The sequence below is a fragment of the Oryctolagus cuniculus genome, chromosome 10, assembly GCF_051225735.1.
Source record: "Oryctolagus cuniculus isolate XC-2025 breed Fujian yellow rabbit chromosome 10, ASM5122573v1, whole genome shotgun sequence".
In the NCBI taxonomy this organism is placed as follows: domain Eukaryota; kingdom Metazoa; phylum Chordata; class Mammalia; order Lagomorpha; family Leporidae; genus Oryctolagus; species Oryctolagus cuniculus.
This window is the reverse complement of record NC_142876.1, coordinates 54,880,693-54,904,910: the sequence shown is the minus strand read 5'-3', so window position 1 is coordinate 54,904,910 and position 24,218 is coordinate 54,880,693. Positions and strand designations below refer to the sequence as shown.

Here is a 24,218-nt window from a genome sequence, read left to right as displayed (position 1 = left end):
TGGGCCACACACCGTCCAGGTAACTTCCACGCTACACCGAGGACTTGAAGCACCCAGACCGAAGGGCTCGAGTTTGCCTCAGGACACCCTCAGAACGCAAGCGGCGAGCCCAAGCTCCAGCCTCCGTCCCCGCCGCGGCGCCCCGCACCACACAGGGAGCTCCCGGGTGAGCGCGAGCGTGCGGGGCGCCTCCGGAGGAAGGGGCGTGACGCCGCGGGAACTCCCGCGTGACGTCGCGCGGGCGCCCGCGGGGGGCGGGGTCGGGGCCGTCTCTGAGCCGGGCCGGCCGCCCTCCGGCCTTCCCCCACCCCTGGGAAGCGCAGGCTGCCCCTGCCTCGGGCGTGGCAGCCCGCTGAGGGGAAGGGGCGCCAGAGGAGAAAAGCAGCGGCCGTCCCTCCGCAGCCCCGCGAGGGCGTCTGCGACCCTCCGGGGACTTGCGAACTCTCGAGGCAGTCTTGGAAGCTGTGAGTAAAGAGCAATCTTCCCCCTCAACCCGGGGCGCTGGGTCGTAGCGGCGACTTCCGGTCTGGAGCGGCGCGGTCAGCAAAGAGATTTGGCTCCTGGAGCCGGGGAGGTGGCCGCAGGGCTCTCGGCCAGCGTCTGAGGAAGGAGGCTGGACCCAGGCTTAAGCTGGAGGAAGCGGCGCGCGGCGGGAAGCCGAGCTCGCGCCGCCTGCTGCGTGCCGGTCTCCCGCGCGGGCTGAGGAAACGCCTCCCGGCGCCGCGCCCGCCCCGCGCATGCGCTCAGTGCGCCGCGCGCTTTTCCGACGCCTGTGGCGCCGTTCGCGGTCGGAGCCTTTTCCCCGGGCGCGCGCTGGGTACCTACGGGCGGGAGTTTGCTGGGAGGCCGAGGACCAAGGGGCGCGGGGCGGGAGGTCGGCACCCGTCCGCCAGGCACCTGCCTTCCCTGTGTGAATGCTAGGTGAGGTGTGAAGTACATCGCTCACCCTCAGAGGGGGGGTCACCCTGTCCAGGGTTGCGCGGACGTGGATTCTGTCAGGACAGGCTTCGGAGCCCGGAATGCCGCTGGGCGTGCATTCCGGAAGATGAAGGTGCATTGTGCCGCGAGTAACGGTTCAGTGCCCAAAGAGATGCCAATCAAGGGCGCTGGGCGGGCGGCTTAGGTGGGGAGGGTTTTGTGAGCCGGAATAGGCGAGTTTGGCATTGATGACTGTTTTATGTGGGTAACAAACAAGGCACCTGTTTGAAGCGGCCTCTAAAGATAGGTCTCTTAAAGGACCCACATTTTGCACTCTTGAGGTTAAACTGATATAGTGAGCAGTTTTAAATTACTGGTTAAAGTAATTAGACCTGTATTAATAGAAATAATTTGTTTACTTTTGTTGATGTTATTCTGCTACGCAGAAATATTTTATAGTTATTAGACTCCCAACTTAGACATAGTGGTGCCCTACCTGTGTCACCTTGGGTGAGTCGTTTAATCTCACACCTGTTTCCCTAACTCTAGAATGAAATTGGTAATAGGAGCTGTTTGGTAGAGTTGGCCAGAAGATTAATGAATGTAAAATGGCAAATCCCTGTTTAAATATTTGATCAGTGGTGGTTTTTATTGATAATAATATAAGCCTCTTGGTTTAGAGTTAAAAAGTCGTAAAATACTAGCTTTTGTGGAAACAGAGCTGTAGTGATGTAGTGCGCCTAATTCCACTTTAAAAAAATTATTTATTTATTTGAGAGGTAGAGTTACAGAGAGAGAGAGAGAGAGGGAAAGACAGAGAAAGGTCTTCCATCCCCTGGTTCACACTCCCTAAATTGCCGCTGTGGCAGCAGCTGGGCAGATCCGAAACCAGGAGCCAGGAGCCTCTTCCGGGTTTCTTATGTGGGTATGGGAGCCCAAACACCTGGGCCATCTTCCCACTGCTTTCCCAGGCCACAAGCAGAGAACTGGATCAGAAGAGGAGCAGCTGGGACACCACCCCATGTCCATATGGGACACGGTATCATAGGCAGAGGCTTAATCTACCAAGCCACAGCGCTGGCCCTCTAATTCCAAATTTTTAAAACTTTTACCATGGAAATAAACCTTACCCAAGAGAGACTAGAATTATCAACCCTCCTACGTCTCATCCATTGCCCAACTTCAGTATTGTTAGAGGTCCTTCTTAGTTTGTCTCCCCACCCAGCACTCATTTTTTGTTTGTTTTAACCTGGAGTATTTTTAAGCAAATTCCAGAGACTATGAGAGATACATCAGTATACCTATAAACACCTCAGTGTGTGCGTGTGTATGTGTAAATAAAAGATAAGGCCTTTTTTTTTTTAAAAAAAAAAAAAAGAGAGACCAGATCATTACCCAAGAAACAAGAAAATTAACAGTAAGTCCTTAATATTATCTAAAATCCAGCAAAGACTCAGTTTTTGCTGGGTTTTGTTTGTTTTTTTAAGATTCATTTATTTGAAAGTCTGTGTTAAGAGTTCTTCCATCTGCTGGTTAACCCCACAGATAGCTGTAATGGCCAGCGCTGAGCCAGGAGCTTTTTTGCACACCTCCCATGTGGGTGGCAAGAACCCAAACACCTGGACCATCTTCTTGCTGTTTTTCCTATGCCATTAGCTGGGAACAGGAGCAGAAGTGGAGCAGCTGGGACTCATGGAATACCAGTGGCCATATGGGATGCCAGTGTTGCAGGCTTTACTTGTTATACCACAATGCCAGTCCCGTGTTGGTATTTTTATTTAAGAAGTCTTAATAATTTTTGAGGCGCCTAATAAAAGTATGTGTTCATTTCTGTAGTGCTTTTCGATTTACCAAGTGGCTTCACAGATACTCTTGTTCCCTTTAGAAATTGTATTGCTTATTTTAGCTCCTTTATCAGATACCTCAACAAATAGTTAGCAAGAGACACAAGTCAGTTTGGGTATTTGTTAACCATGATAGGACATTGTCTAAGGAACCAGATGTGACGATTCACTTGCTAATCATTTTCTTCATGGTAACTAGTTAATGATTTCCGTTTAAGAACACCTATTACAATATGTATTAATCCACTTGAACTTCATAATATCCTGTTGTTTCCTTCAAGAGCTACATAAGTAATACACTTATTCACCTTTAGTCAGAGAGACACAGTAGCCTTACTCTTGTACCTCTAAATCTGTTTCTGTATTCACAGATCTTTACAATGCCTGTATCTTACTGACTTGTGCTCAGAAAGCTATAGAAATCCAGTTGTGTGCATATACAGTAATACTGTCTTGCCATTTTATAGCATGTCTTGGTATATGCATGTATATTTGTGGATGCTTTTTAAATAAGGAATATTTTAGGATGTTTTCCGGTTTTTGGCTTAGCATATTATGTTATTCTACATCAATTCAAAGTTAGGAAAGCAATAAATTCTTTGGTAATAGTAAGTCAGCATTGACTATTCATGATTATAAGCCTCACAATGTCAGAGTCCTTTCAATTTAACATAAAATACATAAAATAATTACTCTTCTATGAGAATAAGAGAAAATTTGCCTGTAAATTTACCTTTCGTAAAGACCAAGTAACTGAAATCAGAGTTTTTCCTCACAGTAATTGTCTTTTCTCATTCTCCTCCATCCCCTCCAAAATACCCAAAATGATTGCTTGTAAATAAATGAGGGAATCAAGAATGGCTGGGTTTGTGTTTCATCCTGATTTTAAATTACATAAAGTTAAAAAGCATGCATCATATAAATTGTAATCTGTCATTTCAGGTATTTCAGCTGCCTAAGACAACTTCACACCAAATAATGTAACAGAAAAGATCAGAAAACATTAAGCAAATAGAAGTGAGGAACATTTTAAGCAAAATGAACATTCCTGGAAGCAATTGTGGAAGCCCTAATTCTTCAGAAACATCTAATGACTTTAAGGACTTTTGGACAAAGTTAAAAGAGTGTCATGATAAAGAAGTACAAGGTAAAGTCTTCTCTTAAATCAGGTGGGAAACAGCTGACCTGCAGGCCAAATAAGGCTGATGAGATCTTTTGGCGCTCCCAAGGCAACCACAGACAGAACTTGAAATTCAGTAAATCTATAGCTTACTAATTTTGGGGTTCATAATTTTGAATGGCCTGTGAATGATGTTATAAATATCCAAATGGCTTTTGACAAAAAAAAGGTTTCCTTGTTCCTATCTTCAATACTTAAATATTTACTGTGGTTCTATATATAGGATAGAAGAAAAGCTGTAAGTTAGTTGACTGAAAGTCTGGACTTAAATTCCAGTTCCATTTACCTGCTTGCTCTGTGCTCTTGGCCAAGTTATAGAACATCCAAACTGAACTTTGTTCTGCAGAATTCTTTGCAGGAATATTTACACACATAAAGATACTGAAGTAATTTGACAAACCTTTGGGAATGTGTTTGTTCCTAAGCACTGAGATACCTATTGAATGGTAGTTTTGACTTCAGAGAACCTAAAAGAACCTACAGCCTAATAGAGAAAATCACATAAAGAGAAATTGCAACAGTGAAATAAGAGCTGGAAAGTTTTAAATGAAATTCAATGAGTATACAGAGAAATATTATTTGTGTTCCAACATACTCCATAGAAAGGAATTTCTATTAGAGTTAAGCTCAAAGTTTGATATTAATTTTTAATATACTTTATGATTTTTGCCATAATACACTTTTCTCAAGTCTGGGAAATGCTTCTTATAACATTTATGTCTTAATTATTGTAATCATAGATTTAATATTATTGGGCTTTATACCTTAAATATTACACTGGCCGTTAAAAAACCGATCCAGCTGAATCTAAAGTTTTATGTGTGAGTTTATATTGGGCTTTCCTATGTAAAAGTTTCTGTCCAAACTTCATAATAGTCTTGTCATTAATTAATGAGTTCCAAAATATGAACCCCCAAAGTAATGTTGCAAGGCCCAGTGTACTTGGAGACACAGTGCTTGTATTATCAGGGCTGACTATATACCATTCCAGCTATACACTGGGATACAATGAGAAACTTTTTAAAAAATTAATTTTAAAGTTGTATTTATTTGAAAGTGAGAGACACATGAATGCAGGCACAAAGATCTTCATCCAGTGGTTCACTCCCCAAATCCTCACAGGGAGTCTGAAACTGAATCTGCGTCTTTCTTTTTTTTTTTTTTTTTTTTTTTTGGACAGGCAGAGTGGACAGTGAGAGAGACAGAGAGAAAGGTCTTCCTTTTTCCATGGTTCACCCTCCAGTGGCCAGCGCGGCCGGCGAGCTGCAGTTGGTGCACTGCGCTAATCCAAAGGCAGGAGCCAGGTGCTTATCCTGATCTCCTATGGGGTACAGGGCCCAAGCACCTGGGCCGTCCTCCATTGCACTCCCGGGCCATAGCAGAGAGCTGGCCTGGAAGAGGGGCAACCAGGACAGAATCCGGTGCCCCGACCGGGACTAGAACCCGGTGTGTCGGCGCCGCAAGTGGAGGATTAGCCTATTGAGCTGCGGTGCCAGCCATAATCTGGGTCTTTCATGTGGGTGGCAGGAAGCCAACTATTTGAGCCATCACCTGCTGCTTCTCAGGAGGCACATTATCATGAAGCTAGAGTTGGAAGCAGAGCTGGAACTCAAACCCAGGTACTGATATGAGATGTGAGCATCCCAGGCAGCATCTTGCTGCATCAAATGTCTGTCTCTACTCTGAAAAACTTAACAGAAGTTTCACATATGAGTTTCTTTTTTATTGTCTCCTTTATGAGTTTAAAACTATTGCTCTCCAGGCTGGCACCACGGCTCACTAGGCTAATCCTCCGCCTTGCGGCCCCAGCACACCAGGTTCTAGTCCCAGTCGGGGTGCCGGATTCTGTCCCGGTTGCCCCTCTTCCAGGCCAGCTCTCTGCTGTGGCCCGGGAGTGTAGTGGAGGATGGCCCAAGTGCTTGGGCCCTGTACCCCATGGGAGACCAGGATAAGTACCTGGCTCCTGCCATCAGATCAGCGCGGTGCGCTGGCCGCGGTGGCCATTGGAGGGTGAACCAACAGAAAAAGGAAGACCTTTCTCTCTGTCTCTCTCTCACTGTCGCCATTGGAGGGTGAACCAACAGAAAAAGGAAGACCTTTCTCTCTCTCTCTCTCACTGTCCACTCTGCCTGTCAAAAACAACAAAACAAACAAACAAACAAAAGCTACTGATCTCCAGGGGAAAATAGAGAGGAAGTAAAATAGAATTTGAATGGTTAACACAGCTTAGAGGGGCTGGTGCTGTGGCACAGTGGGTTAATCCTCCGCCTGCAGTGCCGGGATCACATACGGGCACTGGTTCCAGTCCCGGCTGCTCATCTTCTGATCTGGTTCTCTGTATATCCTGGGAAAGCAGTGAGAGATGGCCCAAGCACCTGGGCCCCTTGCACCCACATGGGAGACCAGGAAGAAGCTCCTGGCTCCTGGCTTCAGATCAGCCCAGTTCTGGCCATTGCAGCCATTTAGGGAGTGAACCAGTGGGTAGAAGACCTTTCTCTCTGTCTTCCTCTCACTGTAACTCTACCTCTCAAATAAATAATTAAAAAGTCTTAAAAAAAAAAAAGCTTATTAAGTTCTTAGTTTCCATGTATTTTTGTGGGGGAGGGGAGGTAAATATTAGGTAAATGTCCAGCTACATTCTTTCACATGTGGATATCTGGTTTTCCCAGCATCCTTTGTGAAAAGACTATCCTTTCCTTTTTGAATAGTCTTGTACCTTTGTCAAAAATCATTTGATCAGGGGAGGCATTGTGGCATAACATCCTGGGAGGCAACAGATGATGGCTTGAGCCCCTGCCACCCAAGCAACCCTGTGGGAGTCCAAGCTCCTGGCTTTGGCCTGGTGAGTGAATCAATGGGTGGAAGATCTCTCTCTGATTTGCAAGTAAATGAAAATAAATAAACATTAAAAAAAATCATTTGACCCCACATTTGAGTGTTCCATTTTGACCTCTCCATTTTCCTTTGTTCTACAAGTGTCCATATGGCAAACAATTGTTTTGATTTCTGTAACTTTTTGTAATTTTTGAAATCAGAAAGTGTTACACTTGAAACTTTGTTCTCTTTAAGATTTTTTGGTTATTCAGATTTCTTGGGATTGCATATGAATTTTAGGACAGGTTTTTCTAGTTCTGCAAAAAGTAATGTTGCAATTTTAATAGAGATTATATTGAATCTGCAGATTGCTTTTGTAGTATTCACATCTTAATAGTAAATCTTACAATCCATGAACATGGAATGTATATTTACTGGTGTCTTCTATAATTTCAGAAACTTTTTGTACTCTTCAGTCTCCTTGGTGATACCTATTAAGTATTCCTTTTTTTATAATGCTATTGTAAATGGAGTTCTTTTCTTAATTTCCCTTTCAGATTGTTCATGGTTAGTGTGTAAAAACATAACTAATTTTTTTTGAAAGATTTACTTATTTATTTTAAATAGTTAGATAAGAGTGAGAGATCTTCCATCTGCTGGGGCACTCTCCAGATGTTCGCAATGCAGGGCTGAACAAGGTGAAAGCCAGAAGCCAGGAGCTTCATCCTGGTCTTCCACATGGGTAGCAGGTGCCCAGGCACTTGGACCATCCTCCTCTGCTTTTCCCAGGCCATTATCAGGGAGCTGGATAAGGAGTAGCCAGGGGCCAGTGCCGTGGCACAGTAGGTTAATCCTCCGCCTGTGGCGCTGGCATCCCATGTGGGCGCCATTTCTAGTCCTGGCTGCTCCTCTTCCAGTCCAGCTCTCTGCTGTGGCCCAGGAAGGCAGTGGAGGATGGCCCAAGTGCATGGGAGACCAGGAGGAAGCACCTGGCTCCTGGCTTCAGATCGGCTCAGCTCCAGCCATTTGGGGAGTGAACCAGCGGAAGGAAGACCTGTCTCTCTACTGTCTGTAACTCTACCTGTCAAATAAATAAATAAAAATCTTGAAAAGGGGGGGGGGGGTAGTAGCCAGGACACAAACCAGTACCTGTATGGGATGCTGGCTTCACAGTGGAGGCTTTATTTCCTATGCCACAATGCCAGCACTACCACCTACCCCCCTGGCTGATTTTTTGCATGTTAACTTTGTATTATTCAGCTGCCATGAAAATTTCTAGCTCTCAATGATAGTTTTTATGAAGAGTTGGAGTTTAAATTCTTCTGTTCTTTTACCTGCATTCTTTACCACTCTGTGATGCTTTCTTTTTTCTTTGATGGATCATGCTGACCCGTGTTTGTGTTAAAGTCCTTGTCTGGCATGCAGAACTGCTGGTGCAATCAGACTATGATATTGTTCATGTAGACATCCAACTATCAACAGAATTGGTTCTTGTTTTTTCTTTCCATTTAAAAAATTCCCGTTTTTTCTAAAAATGTCAAAACACAAAGTAAAAATGAAATGTTTTCTCCACTACACCAAAAAAAGTAACCATTTTCATTATTTTTTGAGTGTGAGTTCTTCCAGAGTTTTCTGAAATATGAATATATGTTGGTTTTATTTCAGTTTTAAGCTTTTTTATTTTAGGCAATTTTTCACATATAAAAATAAAGATGATAATATAAGAAGTTCTGTATACTCAGGGTCAATTATAGCATCATGTGGCCAGCCTTGTTTTACATAGTTAAGTATACTTGACTGACTTATCCACTTTTCCCTTTTCTACTCAGTGATTTTGAAGTCCCTGACATAATTGCATCTATAAATACTTTACAGTGTATTACAGGTTGTCTTTTTAAAACAATTATCATACTAGCAAAACTTCAAATTTTCTCAAGTTATCTCAAGTCTTACAGTTGTTTACAGTTTGTTTATATCTGTATCTAAACGTATCTCCACGTTGCATTTGAGTAATGTTTCGATTTTTTCAGTATAAATTTGTATTTCCCTAATAGGAGAGATTAAATATTTGTATTTGTTTTTCTTTGAACTTTTTGTATATTTTATTATCTTCTTGAGTTGACTTTTTCCTAATAATTTCTTTCCAAGGCAAATTAGTTGACTTTAAAGACCTAAAAATATAAATTTTTATTTGTTGTTAGTAATAAAGATCTAATTTTTAAGTAAACTATGTTTTTGTTTTGTTTAAAGATTTATTTATTTATTTGAAAGAAAAGTCCAAGTTACATAGAGAGAGGAGAGCAGAGAGAGAGAGAGACCTTCCATCCACTGCCCAATTGGCCGCAACGGCCACAGCTGTGCCAATCCGGAGCTAGGAGCTGCTTCTGGGTCTCCCCCACTGGTGCAGGGGCCTAAGGACTTGGGCCATCTTCTACTGCTTTCCTAGGCCATAGCAGAGAGCTGGATCAGAAGTAGAGCAGCTAGGACTCAAACCGGTGCCCATATGTGATGCCGGCACTGTAGGCGGCGGCTTTACCCGCTACGCCACAGCACTGGCCCCCAATAAATTGTTTTTGATCATATGTCTATAGACAAATATTAATATTTTACATTAATACTGCTTTTCATTTGACTATCCAAATTTTATCCCAGAAAGTGGGATAAAGTAAATAACTTAAGAAAGGATTCTGGGCCGGCGCCGCGGCTCAATAGGCTAATCCTCCGCCTTGCAGCGCCGGCACACCGGGTTCTAGTCCTGGTCAGGGCACTGGATTCTGTCCCGGTTGCCCCTCTTCCAGGCCAGCTCTCTGCTGTGGCCCGGGAGTGCAGTGGAGGATGGCCCAAGGCCCTGGGCCCTGCACCTGCATGGGAGACCAGGAGGAAGCACCTGACTCCTGGCTTCGGATCAGTGCGATGCGCCGGCCGCAGCACGCCAGCCGCGGCGGCCATTGGAGGGTGAACCAACGGCAAAAGGAAGACCTTTCTCTCTGTCTCTCTCTCACTGTCCACTCTTCCTGTCAAAAAAAAAAAAAAAAAGGATTCTGAGTTTTAATGATGATTTACCATTCATTTAGTGAATTGTTACTAAATTATGTGTTAGGTATGATAGCATTATGAAGATGTAAGAGTGGAAAAGCCACTGGATATTTTTTGACAATTGTTTTCTTTTTCAAAAAAAAAAAAAATTAGCTGAGAGAGAAAGAGGCAGACAGAAAGGGAGAGCGCACATATAGTAGTTTACTTCCCAGATGTCTGCAGTGGCCAGGGCTAAGCCAGGGCTGAAACCAGGAGTTAGGAATTCAATCAGGTCTCCTGTGTGAGTAGCAGGAATGCAATTGAGCCATCACCAGTGCCTCCTGTGGTCTGCAGGAAACTGGAATCAGGAGCAAGAGTTAGGAATCAAACCAAGGTACTCTGCTGTGGAATACAAGTGTCTTTTTTTAAAAAATACACTTAATTGAAAGACAAAGCATCAGAGAGAGAGATATCTTCCATCTGCTAGTTTACTCCCCCAGTTGGTTGTAACATCCTGGGTTGGGCCAGGCCAATGTCAGGAGTCATGAACTCCATCTGGGTCTCCTACATGGGTGACAGGGGCACAAGCATTTGGGCCATCATCTGGTGCCTTCTCAGGCACATTAGCCGGAAGCTGGATCCAAAGCAGGGTAGCTGGGACCTAAATTGGCACTCTGATATAGAATGCCAGTGTTGCAAGTGGCAGCTTAACCTGCTGTGCCATAATACAGGACTTAATATGGACATCTTAACAAGTGGTGTTAACTCTTTGGATTAGCACCTATCCCTGTATTCATTTTCTTTAGGAAAATATTTACACAGAATAATTATATAATTAAATGATAATAAGATACAAGACCACTAATAATAATGATGGCATAAGCTACATGTGCTCTTTTAGAACTGAGAATAGTAATCAATCTTACAGCTTCCACTGAAGAGGTATCAATATTTTCCTTTGGTTATGATGATGTGAGCCCAGCCTTCAGGTATACCAATAAGAACATCCTCAAGTTTAAATTGTTGCAGGAGTATCATTGCTACATATTAATTTTAAAAATTTACTCTTTTAGCAAATACAAGTTTTTGAAATAATTCAGTAGGACCATATATACTTGAGGTTTTAATAAACATTTGATAAGTGAATTAGCATTTTACAACCTTCAAGTGTAAAGTTGTTCTTTATCCTAAAAATGATTACTTAGAGTTGTCTTATCACTGATTTTAGTGAACTCATTACATTTTTATTAAGCTTAGTTCCTATCTCAGTCATCTTACATCTCCATGGCTAAAAGTGGTTGGCCCATAGTGACAAATCAATAAGTGGTCTAAAAATGGATTCTATGGTTTATAGCTAGATCAGTGGAACTTTTTCTTGAACTTTAGTTTTTAGAAACCTGTAGTATATGAAAATGTCAACAATTGTGTCTGAAGCCATGGAATACTCTATTACCTGTCTACTTTAAATTTTTTGTTTTGAGATAATATTCTAGCAAGTTGCTAAAGGAAATGTAAGTCACCAGTCTGCAAGAATGATGTGTTTTTGTTTTTTCTTTCCTAATTTTAAAAGAAATACACATAGATTATTACATTTTTGTGATCATTATATATATTGTTTTCTTTCTGGATTATTTTTAAAAATTTTTTAAGAAGATTTGTTTTATTTATTTGAAAGACAGAGTAACAGAGAAAGGTAGAGACAGAGAGAGAGAGGTCTTCCATCGCTGGTTCACTCCCCAGATGGCTGCAATGGCTGGAGCTGGGCTGAGCCAGGAGCTGGGAGCGTCTTCCAGGTCTCCCACATGGGTACAGGAGCCCCAAGACTTGGGCCATTCTCTGCCACTTTCCCAGGCACATTAACAGGGAGCTGGATTGGAAGTGGATCAGCCAGAACTCGAACTGGCACCCATATGGGATACCGGCTGCGTCTTTAACCCGCTGTGCCACAACAATGGCCCTTTATTACTATTCATACTGTACTTATTATACATAATTATCATTTCAGAATTGTTGTCATACTTATTTAAAACTAGGCCAGTTTTAGTTTTTGACTCTTAATTTAACAGGTATAAAAGATTTAGGGGATTTGTTCTTTATTTTCATTTTGCAAGGTCTACAAGGAGACTATTTTATGATGAAGAAGCATCAAGGATATAAATTACATACTCTTCTTAAAATTTTTTTTTTATTTATTTATTTGAAAGAGTTGCAGAGAGGCAGAGAGAAAGAGAAAGAGACTTTTATCCACAGGTTCACTCCCCAGATAACCACAACAGCCAGAGCTGCGCCAATCTGAAGTCAGGAGCCAGGAACTTCTGGGTCTCCCACGTAGGTGCTGGGGCCCAAGGACTCTGGCCATCTTCTACTGCTTTCCCAGGCCGTAGCAGAGAGCTGGATGGGAAGAGTAGCAGCCAGGACTCGAACCAGCACCCATATGGAATGCCCGCACTACAGGTGGCAGCTTTATCTGCCATGCCACAGCACTGGCCACTAAATTTTACACTCTTTACCAAAATAATATGCCATATTCATCAGAATTATAGAATATATGTAAAACTCAGAAATATTACATAGTGGATAATTCTTTTCAATTATGTGCTATACCTTAATAGTTTGTACTCTGAAAACCTTTAAGGGAGAAATATAGCAGTTGTTGATGTATTGATTAGTATCTGTATGTTTTATGAATGGTAGATACTGCATATATATGTATCAGCTGATGAAAGAAGATAACTTTTGGTATCTTACATATATCAGATTATTTTTCCAATTTCAAATCACTTAATGATTTTTTTTTCTAATTTTAAAGGTTTATTTATTTGAAAGGCAGAGCAGTGGAGGGAGAGAGAGAGATACAGGGAGATCTTGCATCTTCTGGTTCACTCCCCAGATGGTCACAATAGCCAGGGGGTGGGCCAGGCTGAGGCTAAGAAATACATCTAAGTCTCCCACATGGGTGATAGGGCATAAGTTCTTGGGCCGTCTTCTGCCTTCCCAGGTGCATTAGCAGGGAGCTGGATCGGAAGTGGAGAAGATGAGGCCTTGAACCTGTGCTCCAGTATGGGATGCTGGAGTCACAAGTGGCAGCTTACCTCAGTTCTCCACAATGCCATTTCCACTTAAGAATTCTTGAAGTGTTAAATGAATAAGCATTATTTTTTAAAGAAAATGGAAGGCCGGAGCCATGGCTCACTAGGCTAATCCTCCACCTCCGGCATCGGCATTCCGGGTTCTAGTACCGGTTGGGGCGCCGGTTCTGTCCCGGTTGCTTCTCTTCCAGTCCAGCACTCTTCTGTGGCCTGGGAGTGCAGTGGAGGATGACCCAAGTGCTTGGGCCCTGCACCCGCATGGGCGACCAGAAGGAAGCACCTGGCTCCTGGCTTCAGATCTGTGCAGTGCGCCAGCCATAGTGGCCATTTGAGGGGTGAACCAACGGAAAAGGAAGACCTTTCTCTCTCTCTCTCTCTAACTCTGCCTGTCAAAAAAAAAAAAAAAAATCGAAATCGTTCGAAACCTTTTGGTTTGGACCTTGCAAATTTGTTGAAGGCAGGGCTTTTTAAAAAAAACTTTAGCTCTTTGTCAGTGTTCATAGTTCCACATAAAATTAGATCCCCTGTGTGATAACATCAAAGACATGCCTAAAAGGTACTTATTTTTTTTTTAAAGGAGTAGGATCCACTTGGAGAAACTGGTATAAGAGGCTATTTAAAAGACATCAAACATGGACTTGTCTGGACATTGTAGGTTTTGAAATGTACATAGGAATCAAAATTGACTCATTACTTTTAAAGCATGTCAGTAAAAAATGAGAGAAATGTTATGAGTGGTAGTACTTGGTATATAATTCTTACTTAGATAACTAAGGAAATCTACCTGTAGAAACTTACATGCATCTGAATATCCTGATTTATATGTTTAGAGGATATTTTTGTCTTATTTAACCAAAATGTAACAAAATTAAAGCCAGAGTATGCCCTATATAAAACAGTATGTGCATTGATCACAATATAATAAGTTACATGAATTTCTTTAAAACCACAAAAGAATAAACAAACCAATGATATGCACACCAGATTACTTTGGGGGAAAAATTCTGGAGACATTTGTTACTGAGTTTATAGGCTTATTTTAAGGTCTGTTGTATCCAATTCATGATCATTCTCATGTCCTATGTTACTACTGTTGTGGTTAATATTAATTGTTATAGATAGTATATAATCTTTATGCTTTGAATTCAGACCTAAGATCATTTTATTAGAATTTAATAGGAATTTCAGAATTCTTTAATTTTCAAGAGTCTTAAATGTATTCGGATACAGTTTTTTTGCCTTTTAGAATCTCTTTTAGTGTCATGTTTAGTAAAAGCACAGGTTATGAAGCTGAATTTAGAATATTTACTTTTTAGAATGCCACTAATTTAATAAGAGGTCTTCTGTCCATGGCCATTTCTATCATCAATATTTAATGTATTTTCCACATCCGATAAATGTGATAATCACTTTAGTAAAGAAATAAGCAGACTTTGGGGTACGAAATTAAGACTCCTTTGAATAAATAGGAAAGTGTGGAGGCTCTAATGTGACAGGAGAAACATTTCTTGGTTCAGTTTTGGATTACTCTGTTTTCTCAGATATGTAATTAAAATCTCAAAAAGAAGACATTAGCATAAGACTATAAAATTTACAATGAAAGGTATTGTATGTAATCTTAATCTATAACTTAAGTGCCTTACTCATTATTAGGAATGCTGTCAGTAATGCTTTCATCTGTTTTTATTTGTATTTGCATCTCTCAATTTTTAAAATTTCTTCATTTTGTGATAATTGAATCTGAAGCAAAGTGAATGTAATGCCTTAAATATCAGTGCATCATAAACAGACAAGAATTTTCACTTTGAAATTGAAATTACTTCTTAGGCGATTATATAAATACTAGTAATAGTATTTTTAGTATGAGTTAAATTGCTTGATCTAGATATAAAGTCACCGGTTTTCAAAAAAGTACTATTAAGCTTATTTATAATTCAAAACCATAAGTAACCTTTTTTAAAGTGACCATATATAAATTAAAAACATGATTCTGTGTAGAAACTAAATGAGTTAACATAGCAGTGATTTTTGGTTTTGTGTAACATCAAATCATTGCCTCATTTCTGAGCTGTTGAATCTAGTGTGTTATAGCTACATGTATAGGCAATTGATTGTTTCATTACTCCAAAATCATATCTGAGTAGATGTAGGGTTAATTGTATTACAGTACTTGATCTTTTGAGCTCTGTTTCCTCAATAGGTGTCTCAGGTTGCCAGTGTTAAAATCCCAAATACTTTGTTGAACAGACTACCTGTTCATACAGGAGCTGCATTGTTGTATAGCCTCATTCCTTCCGATGGGTGTGGAACAGGATTAAAGCACACTTTATAGGGGTTCTAATTGTAGATGCCTAATTGACTTGATGAATAGCAGATGCTAAAATTTAAACACACACATATGCATACATAATACCTGTTTCAGGACTGATCTGCATGACAGAACAAATATCTCACAGGTGTTGAATGCTTGTAAGATAAAAGAGTAGTCTTTCCTTGTTTCCCAAGAATTTTCTTCTGAAGTTTATATGGATTTTCTGTCTCATTGTTTCTTTTCTTTAAGTGGCTTATGGCAAGAATCCATTTCATCTTTGGCTGCACTTTTTACTTCTGAATGCAGACTTGAGTTTTCGAAGTCAGCCAAAACTAAAAACAGCAAAACCTGTCAACAAGTAAATTTTCACACATTTTGGGAAGGAAAGAGGAAAGAAAAAAAACTGCTGACTCTACTCTCTGGCCTAATAGGAAGACAATTTCTTCCTTTCTTAATTCTTCAAGAATAGTTTAATGCATTACTCTGAGTACTTACAAGGTCTCATGAAGTTGTCATCATCATATGAAAGAGAAGTGTCTCAGGCTGGGAATTTGACAGATGGAAATTGATTTTTTAAAATCAATCATGTTAGTTTTTACTCAATGTTTAACAATTTCCCAAATCTCTTAGGGAAAATAGTTTTCCATAATTTAAAAAATCTTGAGGCTGGCACTGTAGTGTAGTAGGTTAAACCTCTGCATGCAGCGCCCTCATCCCACATGGGCATTGGTTCGTGTCCCAGCTGTTCCTCTTCCTATCCTTCTCCCTGCTAATGGCTGGGAAAGCAGCAGCAGATGGCCCAAATACTTGGGCCCCTGTACCCACGTTGGGTACCTGGAAGAAGCTCCTGGCTCCTGGCTTTGGAACTGCCCAGCTCCGACCATAGTGGCCATTTGGGGAATGAACCAGTGGATGGAAAACCTTTATCTCTGTCTCCCTTTCTCTATAACTCTGCCTCTCAAATAAAAGAAATAAAATCTTTTAAAAAATAATTTTATTTTGAGTTAATAGTAGACTCATATATGTAGTTGTAAGAAGTAGTACATGGGGCCAGCACTTTGGCATAGTCAATAAAGCCACCACTTGCAATGCTGGCATCCCATATGGGTGCTGATCAGGAAGCTCCTGACTCCTGGCTTCAGATTGGCCCAGCTCCATTGTTGCAGCCAGTTGGGGAGTGAACCAGCAGATTGACGATTCTCTCTCTCTCTAACTCTGCCTTTCAAATGAATAAGTAAATCTTAAATTAAAAAAAAATAGTATAAAGAGGGAAAGAGGGTGATACACATGCAAGAAGAAAAGAATAGTACAAAGAATTCTCATGTACCCACTACTCAGTATTTCAAAACATTTGTGGTTAAATGGGAATTAAAAAATAGCTATTTTGCTGCAAAACACTTTTGAGCTCCATGAATAATACACAGTTCGCTTTTGTCATAATACACTTTTTCCATTAACTTTGAGAACTCATGTGCATGGATTTCAGAATCTTTTGAACTGAACTTTAAATTCCATTTTTCCTTGGACCTTTTGAAGTATCCTCATATAAGTACAGTAAATTATCACAATTAAGAAAGTGATATTGGTGCTATCTACCAGCCTTATAAAGATTCCACCAAGTTGGTTTTTTTTTTTTTTTTTTTTTTAACATTCAATTTATTTATTTGAAAGGCAAAATTGGAGAGAGAGAAAAAGAGAATCTTCTGTCTACTGGTTTACTCCCCAAGTGGCTGCAGTAGCCACGGCTAGGCCAAGCCAAAGGCAGGAGCCTGGAACTCCATCCAGTTCTCCCAAGTATTAGACTATTTTCTACTGCTTTCCCAGACACATTAACAGGGAGCTGGATCAAAAGTGGAGCACCCAGGACTTGAACTGGCACTGATACGGGATGCCAGCAAAGCAAATGGTGACTTAAGACTGGGCAGCGACACTGGCCCTGATTTTACACGTACTCACTTGTGTGTGTTGTTTGCAGCTTATGCTCTGTCGCTCCCCCTCTTCGTGGAGGAACGACACAGGACCCTGCCTAGGCTTCATATCCGAGTCACGGCACCATTATGTCGCTCCCCCTCTTCGTGGAGGAACGACACAGGACCCTGTGCTGTTCTTTCGTCTGCTCGGCCCTCCCCGGGTTTGCTGCTGGTTCTTCCCGGGTTGGCTACTATCCCTTCCACCTCCGTGGAAGGGCAGTTCCCCCTGGCCACATTCCCCACTTCCGCAGGGGAGCGGCACACCGCCGGCCGGTTCTCTCGGGGGCTGCACAGGTGTTCCCTCAGATGTTCCCCCTTAGATGTTCCCGGTGCATGCCGTCTCTCTCCTCCTTTATAGTCCTCCTCCGCCAATCCCAACTCGGCTGCCCACACGCCGAGTACGCCGCTCTCCAATCAGGAGCAAGTCCTACAGTTTATTGGTTGAACTGGAGGCAGCTGTGCGGAAGCTGTTTACTTCTCTCCCAGCGCCATATTGTGGGAGAGCAGATGCATAGAATAAGTCTTAATTCCACTAACTTAGTCCAGTCCGGGCTGCTCCCCACAGGAGAGCAGATGCATAGAATAAGTCTTAATTCCAGTAACTTAGTCCAGTCCGGATTGCTCCCCACAATGCTCATTTGTGCATGTGTGTATATTTCGTTCTATTCAGTAATCACATGTAGATTCCTATAACTACCACCGGGGATCCCTCATGTCACTCATTTAAATCTCCAGATTTACCCCTCCAACCTCTGGCCTCCTATAATCTTTTCTGCATCTCTATATAATTTTCTCATTTAAAGAATGTTAAGCAGTGGTAAGCACTGTGGCACACTGGTACAATGGGTTAAGCCACTGCTTGGGATGCCCACATCCCATATTGGAGCTCACTTTGAGTCTCAGTGACTCCGGTTTCAGTCCAACACTTGCTAATAGTCCTGGGAAGCAGGGGATGGTGGCTCAAGTGCTCGAGGTACCCCTTTCATATGGGAGACCCAAATCAATTTCCTGGTTCCTAGCTTCGGCCTGATGTAGCCCTAGCTCTTCTGGACATCTGTGGGCTGAACCAGCAGATAACAAATTGATCTCTGTTTCTGTTTCTCAAGTAAGTCCTTAAAAAATATCAAGAGTCTTCTAAATGTTCATGAAAAATATTTTTATTAAAAATATTGTTCATGGGGCTAGCATTGTTGTACATTACCGCCTGTGATACTGGCATCCCATATGAATGCTGGTTTGAGCACTGGCTACTCCACTTCCCTGCTCATGCATCTGGGAAAGAAGCAGAGGATGGTTCAAGTTCTTGGGCCCCTGCCACCCACACCAGAACCCAGATGGAATTCCAGACTCCTAGCGTTGGCATGGCCCTGCCCCCATCATTATGGCCATTTGGGGAGTGAGCCAGGAGTTGGAATATCTCTTTCTTTCTCTCTGCCTTTCAAATAATAAGTAAATACTTTGAAAAAAAAAAGTTTTTTAAATTATGCATGGATTTCAGCTTTTCGGGCACCAAAATAGACTTATCTTTTAAGTCAATTTTTCCAGTAATTTTTTGAGGTACTCTTATACATACAGCAGATATGTTGACATAAAAACACTGCTGTCCTTTGTTAAGTACTTTTCTGTAAGCAGTTGTGCTTCTAGTCTAGGACTTCCTGCCACAATCTAGTTTAATCCCTTAAGACTTGAGCTTATATAAGTACTGTTGCTCTTAGCAGATACATAGGCTGTGTCAGAACATAGACCTTCATTTACAGTGAACTTCTAATTACATGCTTTCCTCTGGTATTAGAAAGGAAATAACTCACTTTAGGTGGGGAAAACTTCATTCTACTTGGCTATCATATAATACAGTAAAAGCAATAGTGTTGTACATATTTTGTGACCTTAGGGTACAAGTCAGGGGAATATACTCTACAAACAAATGGGACCTGGTTATTATTCAGAGGCCAGATTTAATACTGTAGAATTTGATTCATAAGTGCATTTAGATAACTGCTTTAGAAATAATGAAATGTACAAATAAAATAATACAGTTTTTTCTTTTTATTTTTCAGGTTTACAAGTAAAAGTAACTAAACTGAAAAAGGAACGAATTTTGTAAGTATTAGTGTGTAATTCTGACTGATTTTGTCTTATTTATAAAGTGATACTGGTGTCCTATCTAAACTCATTGTCTTATTTATAAAGAAATCAGCTTTCCTTGGTGTGAGCCTTGGATTATTGCCATTGTTCTCAAAATCTAAAGCAAAAAGAATATCTTTGTATTTTTAATTACATCTTTAATAATTGCATGTATTTATTTGTATTTTAATACATATAAAATATTTTTCAAGATGAGAACTTATCTGTTAATTCATATTATTATTATTATTATTAATTTATTTGAAAGCTAGAGAGGTAGACAGATCTTCCATCCACTGGTTCACTTCCCAGATACCCATAACAGTCAGGGCTGAACCAGGCCAAAGATAGGAGCCAGAGCTCAATCTGGGTCTCCTGTGTGGGTGTCACAGACCCAGCTACTTGAGCCATCACCAACTGCATATAACAGGGTACACATTACAGGAAACTGGAATTAGCAGAACAGAGACTTCAGCCCAAGCACTCTGATGTGAGATGTGGGCATCCCAAGTGGCATTGTAACTTGTAAGCCAAATGCCTGCCCCTCATTCTCATGTGTCTAACAACAGCGTTCTTTTCTCAGCTGTGTTAACACCTGGGATTCACAATAGTACCGGGAGGAGGGGAGAAGGTGAAAAGGGGAGGAAGGAAGAGGGGAGGGGGGGATCTGTGTTACTGTACAAATGTTACTACCTTTGCTTCATGGCATAGACATGTAGGCTAGAAAGCTGGAGTTTCTGCTCACCCGTTAGCACATGCTTACTTGTTTTCTATGTTGTTATCTGAAAATGAAAATTGGGAAAATCTTCACACCCAGAAAGTCATATTTGGAAGTAGACTTAGATTCAGAAACATAGAATCATAAATTCTAAAATATTTTAATTAAAATTTAATTAATTTTTGATTCTTATCATTTACCAACACTTGTAAATGTTTTGCATTGTTTAAAGTATCTGTGTTCCTACCTTAAATATGTCATTTTAAACTCCCTTGGCCACAAAATTACTTTTTCCTTGGTAAAACTGTGTTTAGTTCCCACAATTGAGAGATGTTTCTTTACTTACAGAGGAAATTAAATAAGTCTTTTCTGAGTAGTAACTCTAGCATGTATATCTTATTAGTAGTATTAATTTTTCTTCTGAAAAACAAGAATAACGAGAAGTATGCTTTCACAGTAAGTATACTTTCACAAGCATACTTTCACATTGAAAGCCCCAAGTAGGGACATTCCCGGATTGTTTAATCAGTAACCCAGATCATCAAAGACTCAGATTCTTTTCTCTGTCTCTTCTCTGCCATTATTAGTGTTCCGCTTGCCCCTTAGTCTTTGTTTTCTTTAAAGATTTATTTTATTTATTTGAAAGAGTAACACAGAGAAGTACACACACATACACACACAGAGGTCCTCCATCCTTTGGTTCACTCCCCAGATGGATTCAACAGCTGGAGCTGAGCCAGTCCGAAGTCAGGAGACAGGAGCTTCTTCCGGGTTTCCCACACGGGTGCAGGGGCCAAAGCATTTGGACCATTTTCTCCCGCTTTCCCAGGCCATAGGAGAGAGCTGGATCAGAAGTAGAGCAGCCAGACTCTAAGCGATGCCCATATGGGATGCCAGCACTGCAGGCTGGGTCTTTAACCTGCTGTGCCACGGCACCAGCCCCACCATTAGTCTTGACTCACTGCAAAACGGTGAGATGGCCGTCATAATTATAATCAAAACTTGCAGAACATCTATGTGCCCCCCCCCCCTTTTAAAGATCTATTTATTTATTTATTTGAAAGAGTTATAGAGTAGAGAAGGAGAGATAGAAATCTTTGATCTGCTGGTTTACTCACCAGACCGCCACAGTTGCCAGGGCTGGGCCAGGTCGAAGCCAGGAGCCAGGAGTTTCATCCAGATCTCCCACATGGGCCCAAGCATCTTCCACTGTTTTCCCAGGCGTATTGGCATGCAGCTGGATGGGAAGTGGAGCAGTCTGGACACAAACCAGCACTGATATGGGATTCCAACACTTCAGACAGCGGCTTAACCCACTACACCACAGTGCCAGTCTCACATGTGTCCTTTTTAATTACAGCAGTTTACCAGAAGCATCAGCCAGCATCCTTCCTCTAACTTCTGACCACAATTTTTTGGTAATATCTAAACAATATCTGCAAAGGAATCAGTATTTTTTTGGCTCAGATTAATAAAGATTCCTGTACTACTTTATATATGTATTCTAGAATTGAACAAATAAATATTTTCTGTAATGAGCACCAAGATTCTCACTGTCAGGAGAAAGGTGTTACAAATACTGAAAGGGAGAAAGCTGGAATGAACCCCATGCTGTTGAGTAGGAATTAGAGTTCCCGGTATGCACTTCTTTTTAATATAAGAAACATTAAATCACTAAACAGATTTAAAAGAATACAGAGATATGTTCATGTGTGTCAGGACATCCATATATTTCATAGGCTTGGTATGTTGAAAGGTATTAGAAGCGATGGCACTCCAGTAACTCAAATGTTGGTTTCTTAACAGTGTTCTCTAGTAAGAGGAGTCAAGGTTTTTTGGAGAAATGGCTTATTTTAGGATTAGGGCATGCAAAGTAGTTACAAGATAAGTTGGAAAACTGGAGCCAGAAAATAAGGAAATGCTCAAAAAGGGAGTGTATTTAAAGGATACAGAAGGCAACTTGGGAAAAAATTCCCAACTTCAAAATCTAGGACAACTTGAGTAATGAAGTCATGCTGATAATGTTCTGCTAGTTGTGGAATGAAGGGACAGCTCTTCCTTATTAGAATTTCAGTAGTTAAATGTAGGAAGAATGCCAGTGGAAAATCACCATTTGGCAAAGATCACAACATTAACTGTTAAAAGCAAGAATCAACAATGGAGGCTAAAAAAAAGGATGACATTATGAGAAATAATATTTGCAAATTTTATAAATTATTCAGAGTTTATCCCCCACAAGATACATTATTAATTACAAAGGGAAAAACTGTAATACTTTAGCAGAGAAGCCTGGCAGACTGAGTCTTAATAAATTGAAGTTAACATTTACCTCATGACATGGTATAATAAAAAGTGTACAACATCACTTCTGTTGTAGTCTTACCAAAAATGCATAGCTTGAATTTTATTATGGGAAAACATCAAACAAACGCAAACTGGAGACAGTCAGCAAAATAACTAAAAAATGCTTTCAAAGGTGTCAGGGTTATGAAAGACAAAGAAGACTGGAGAGACCATTCCAGAATGGAGGAGACATGACAGTTAAATGCAATGTTGTATCATGGGCCAGAGAAACTATATTAGAGGAGCAGTTGACAGAGTTTTTTTTTAAATAAGGTCTGTAGATCAGTTAGTACTATTTATCAATGTTAATTTATTGATTTTGATAATTAAACTGTAATGCCAAGTGTTAATATTTTGAGAAGCTGAGTGGTAGCTATGTTCTATATTTGTATCTTATTTGTAAGTCTGAAATTACTTCCAAAATGAAACATTAAAAAAGAATACCTTCTCTCAAAGCTACTGCTGTCTGTTGAAGAAAATGAACATTGATTTTAGGAAGGAATAGAAAGGAAATGACTCTTGGGTAGGCAGCCAAAACTGTTGCTGTAGTTAGGTCCTAGTACTGTGGCTCAGGGAGTACTAGCAAGTAGAACTGTTGGCGTGATTTCCTTAGATAGCATAAATTTTGTTTGCTCTGGTAGCAATAGAGATTTCAAAAAATTCCCAGCCTTTCAATACACTTTAATATTTCCTTTTGTTTATGCAAGAATCATCTGAATTACAGAAAAAAAGACTTTATGTACAAGTATGTAAATTCTCCCTATAATAAAAATGACTCCAAAAATAAATGTAATGAAATTGCATTGGTTTGGGTCAGCATTATAGCATACCAGGTAAAGCTGCTGCCTACAGCACCAGCATCCCATATGGGCACCAGTTCATGGCCTGGTTGCACCACTTCTGATCCAGCTTCCTGCTAATGGCCTAGGGAAAGCAGCAGAAGATGGCCTAAAGTGCTTGAACCCCTACCCATGTGGGAGATCTGAAAGAAGCCCATGGCTCCTGGCTTTAACCTAGCCCAGCCCTGGCCATTACAGCCATCTGGGAAGTGAGCCTTCAGAGGGAGATTCTCTCCCCATCTCTCCCTCTCTCTGTGTAACTATAACTTTCAAATAAATAAATATATCTTTAAAAGAGAGAGAAAGAGAGAAATTGCATTGGTTGAATGAGGAAATAAGATCATTTTCTTGGTTAATAGGTAAAATTTCACTTTTTTTTGTTCACTTGAAATCAAATAGGGAAATACCTTGTTTTACTCTGGAATAAGCAGATTTTCTTCGATGGGGAAAGTGTTTTCTTTGAGTGATTTGAGATTTGAAGTTAAGAAATTGCCATATTGTTTTCGACTTCATTGTTCAGATAAACCTGCTAGTGATGGTTTATACAAGCACTGTTAATCAGAAGACAAATACTGTCACTGACTTGGTAGGGTGACTTAATCAACATACCAAACAAAATAGCTAAATTGTGTGTTGGAGTTATCTTGTAAATCTCCCTTTATATATAGCAATGCTTTATAGGAGGTTTTTTTTGTTTAAAGATTTATTTTATGTATTTGAAAGATAGAGTTACAGAGAGAGGTAGAGACAGAGAGGTCTACTGTCTGCTGGTTCACTCCCCAGATGGCTGCAATGGCTGGAGCTGTGCCGATCCGAACCCAGGAGCCAAGAGCTTCTGGGTCTCCCATGTGGGTGCAGGGGCCCAAGTGCTTGGGCCATCTTCCACTGCTTTCCCAGGCAATAGCAGAGAGTTGGATCGGAAGAGGAGCAGCCGGGACTAGAACAGGAGCCTATATAGGATGCCAGCACTTCAGGCCAGGGCTTTAACCTGCTGCGCCACAGTGCCGACCCCATAGGAGTTCTTTCTAACACCAAAGGTTTGATGTTTCAGAG

At 40.9% G+C, this 24,218-nt stretch overlaps 1 protein-coding gene across 8 annotated transcripts in view; it reads left to right on the top strand.

Annotated features, from left to right (window-relative positions):
- Window positions 1–24,218, top strand: part of RBBP8 (RB binding protein 8, endonuclease) — a 108,527-nt gene that overhangs the window by 21,634 nt on the left and 62,675 nt on the right. For 4 of the 8 annotated variants that reach the window (XM_008261135.5, XM_051851353.3, XM_051851348.3 and 1 more), the window contains exons 1-3: window positions 226–464; window positions 3,705–3,909; window positions 19,199–19,241. In XM_008261135.5, coding sequence (XP_008259357.3) covers window positions 3,801–3,909; window positions 19,199–19,241 — 152 coding nt within the window. In that variant the 5' untranslated portion in view covers window positions 226–464; window positions 3,705–3,800. Of the gene's footprint in view, window positions 1–225; window positions 465–689; window positions 922–3,704; window positions 3,910–19,198; window positions 19,242–24,218 lie in introns of those variants that run through there. The other 4 variants (XM_051851350.3, XM_070050397.2, XM_089305841.1 and 1 more) reach the window with 3 other exon arrangements.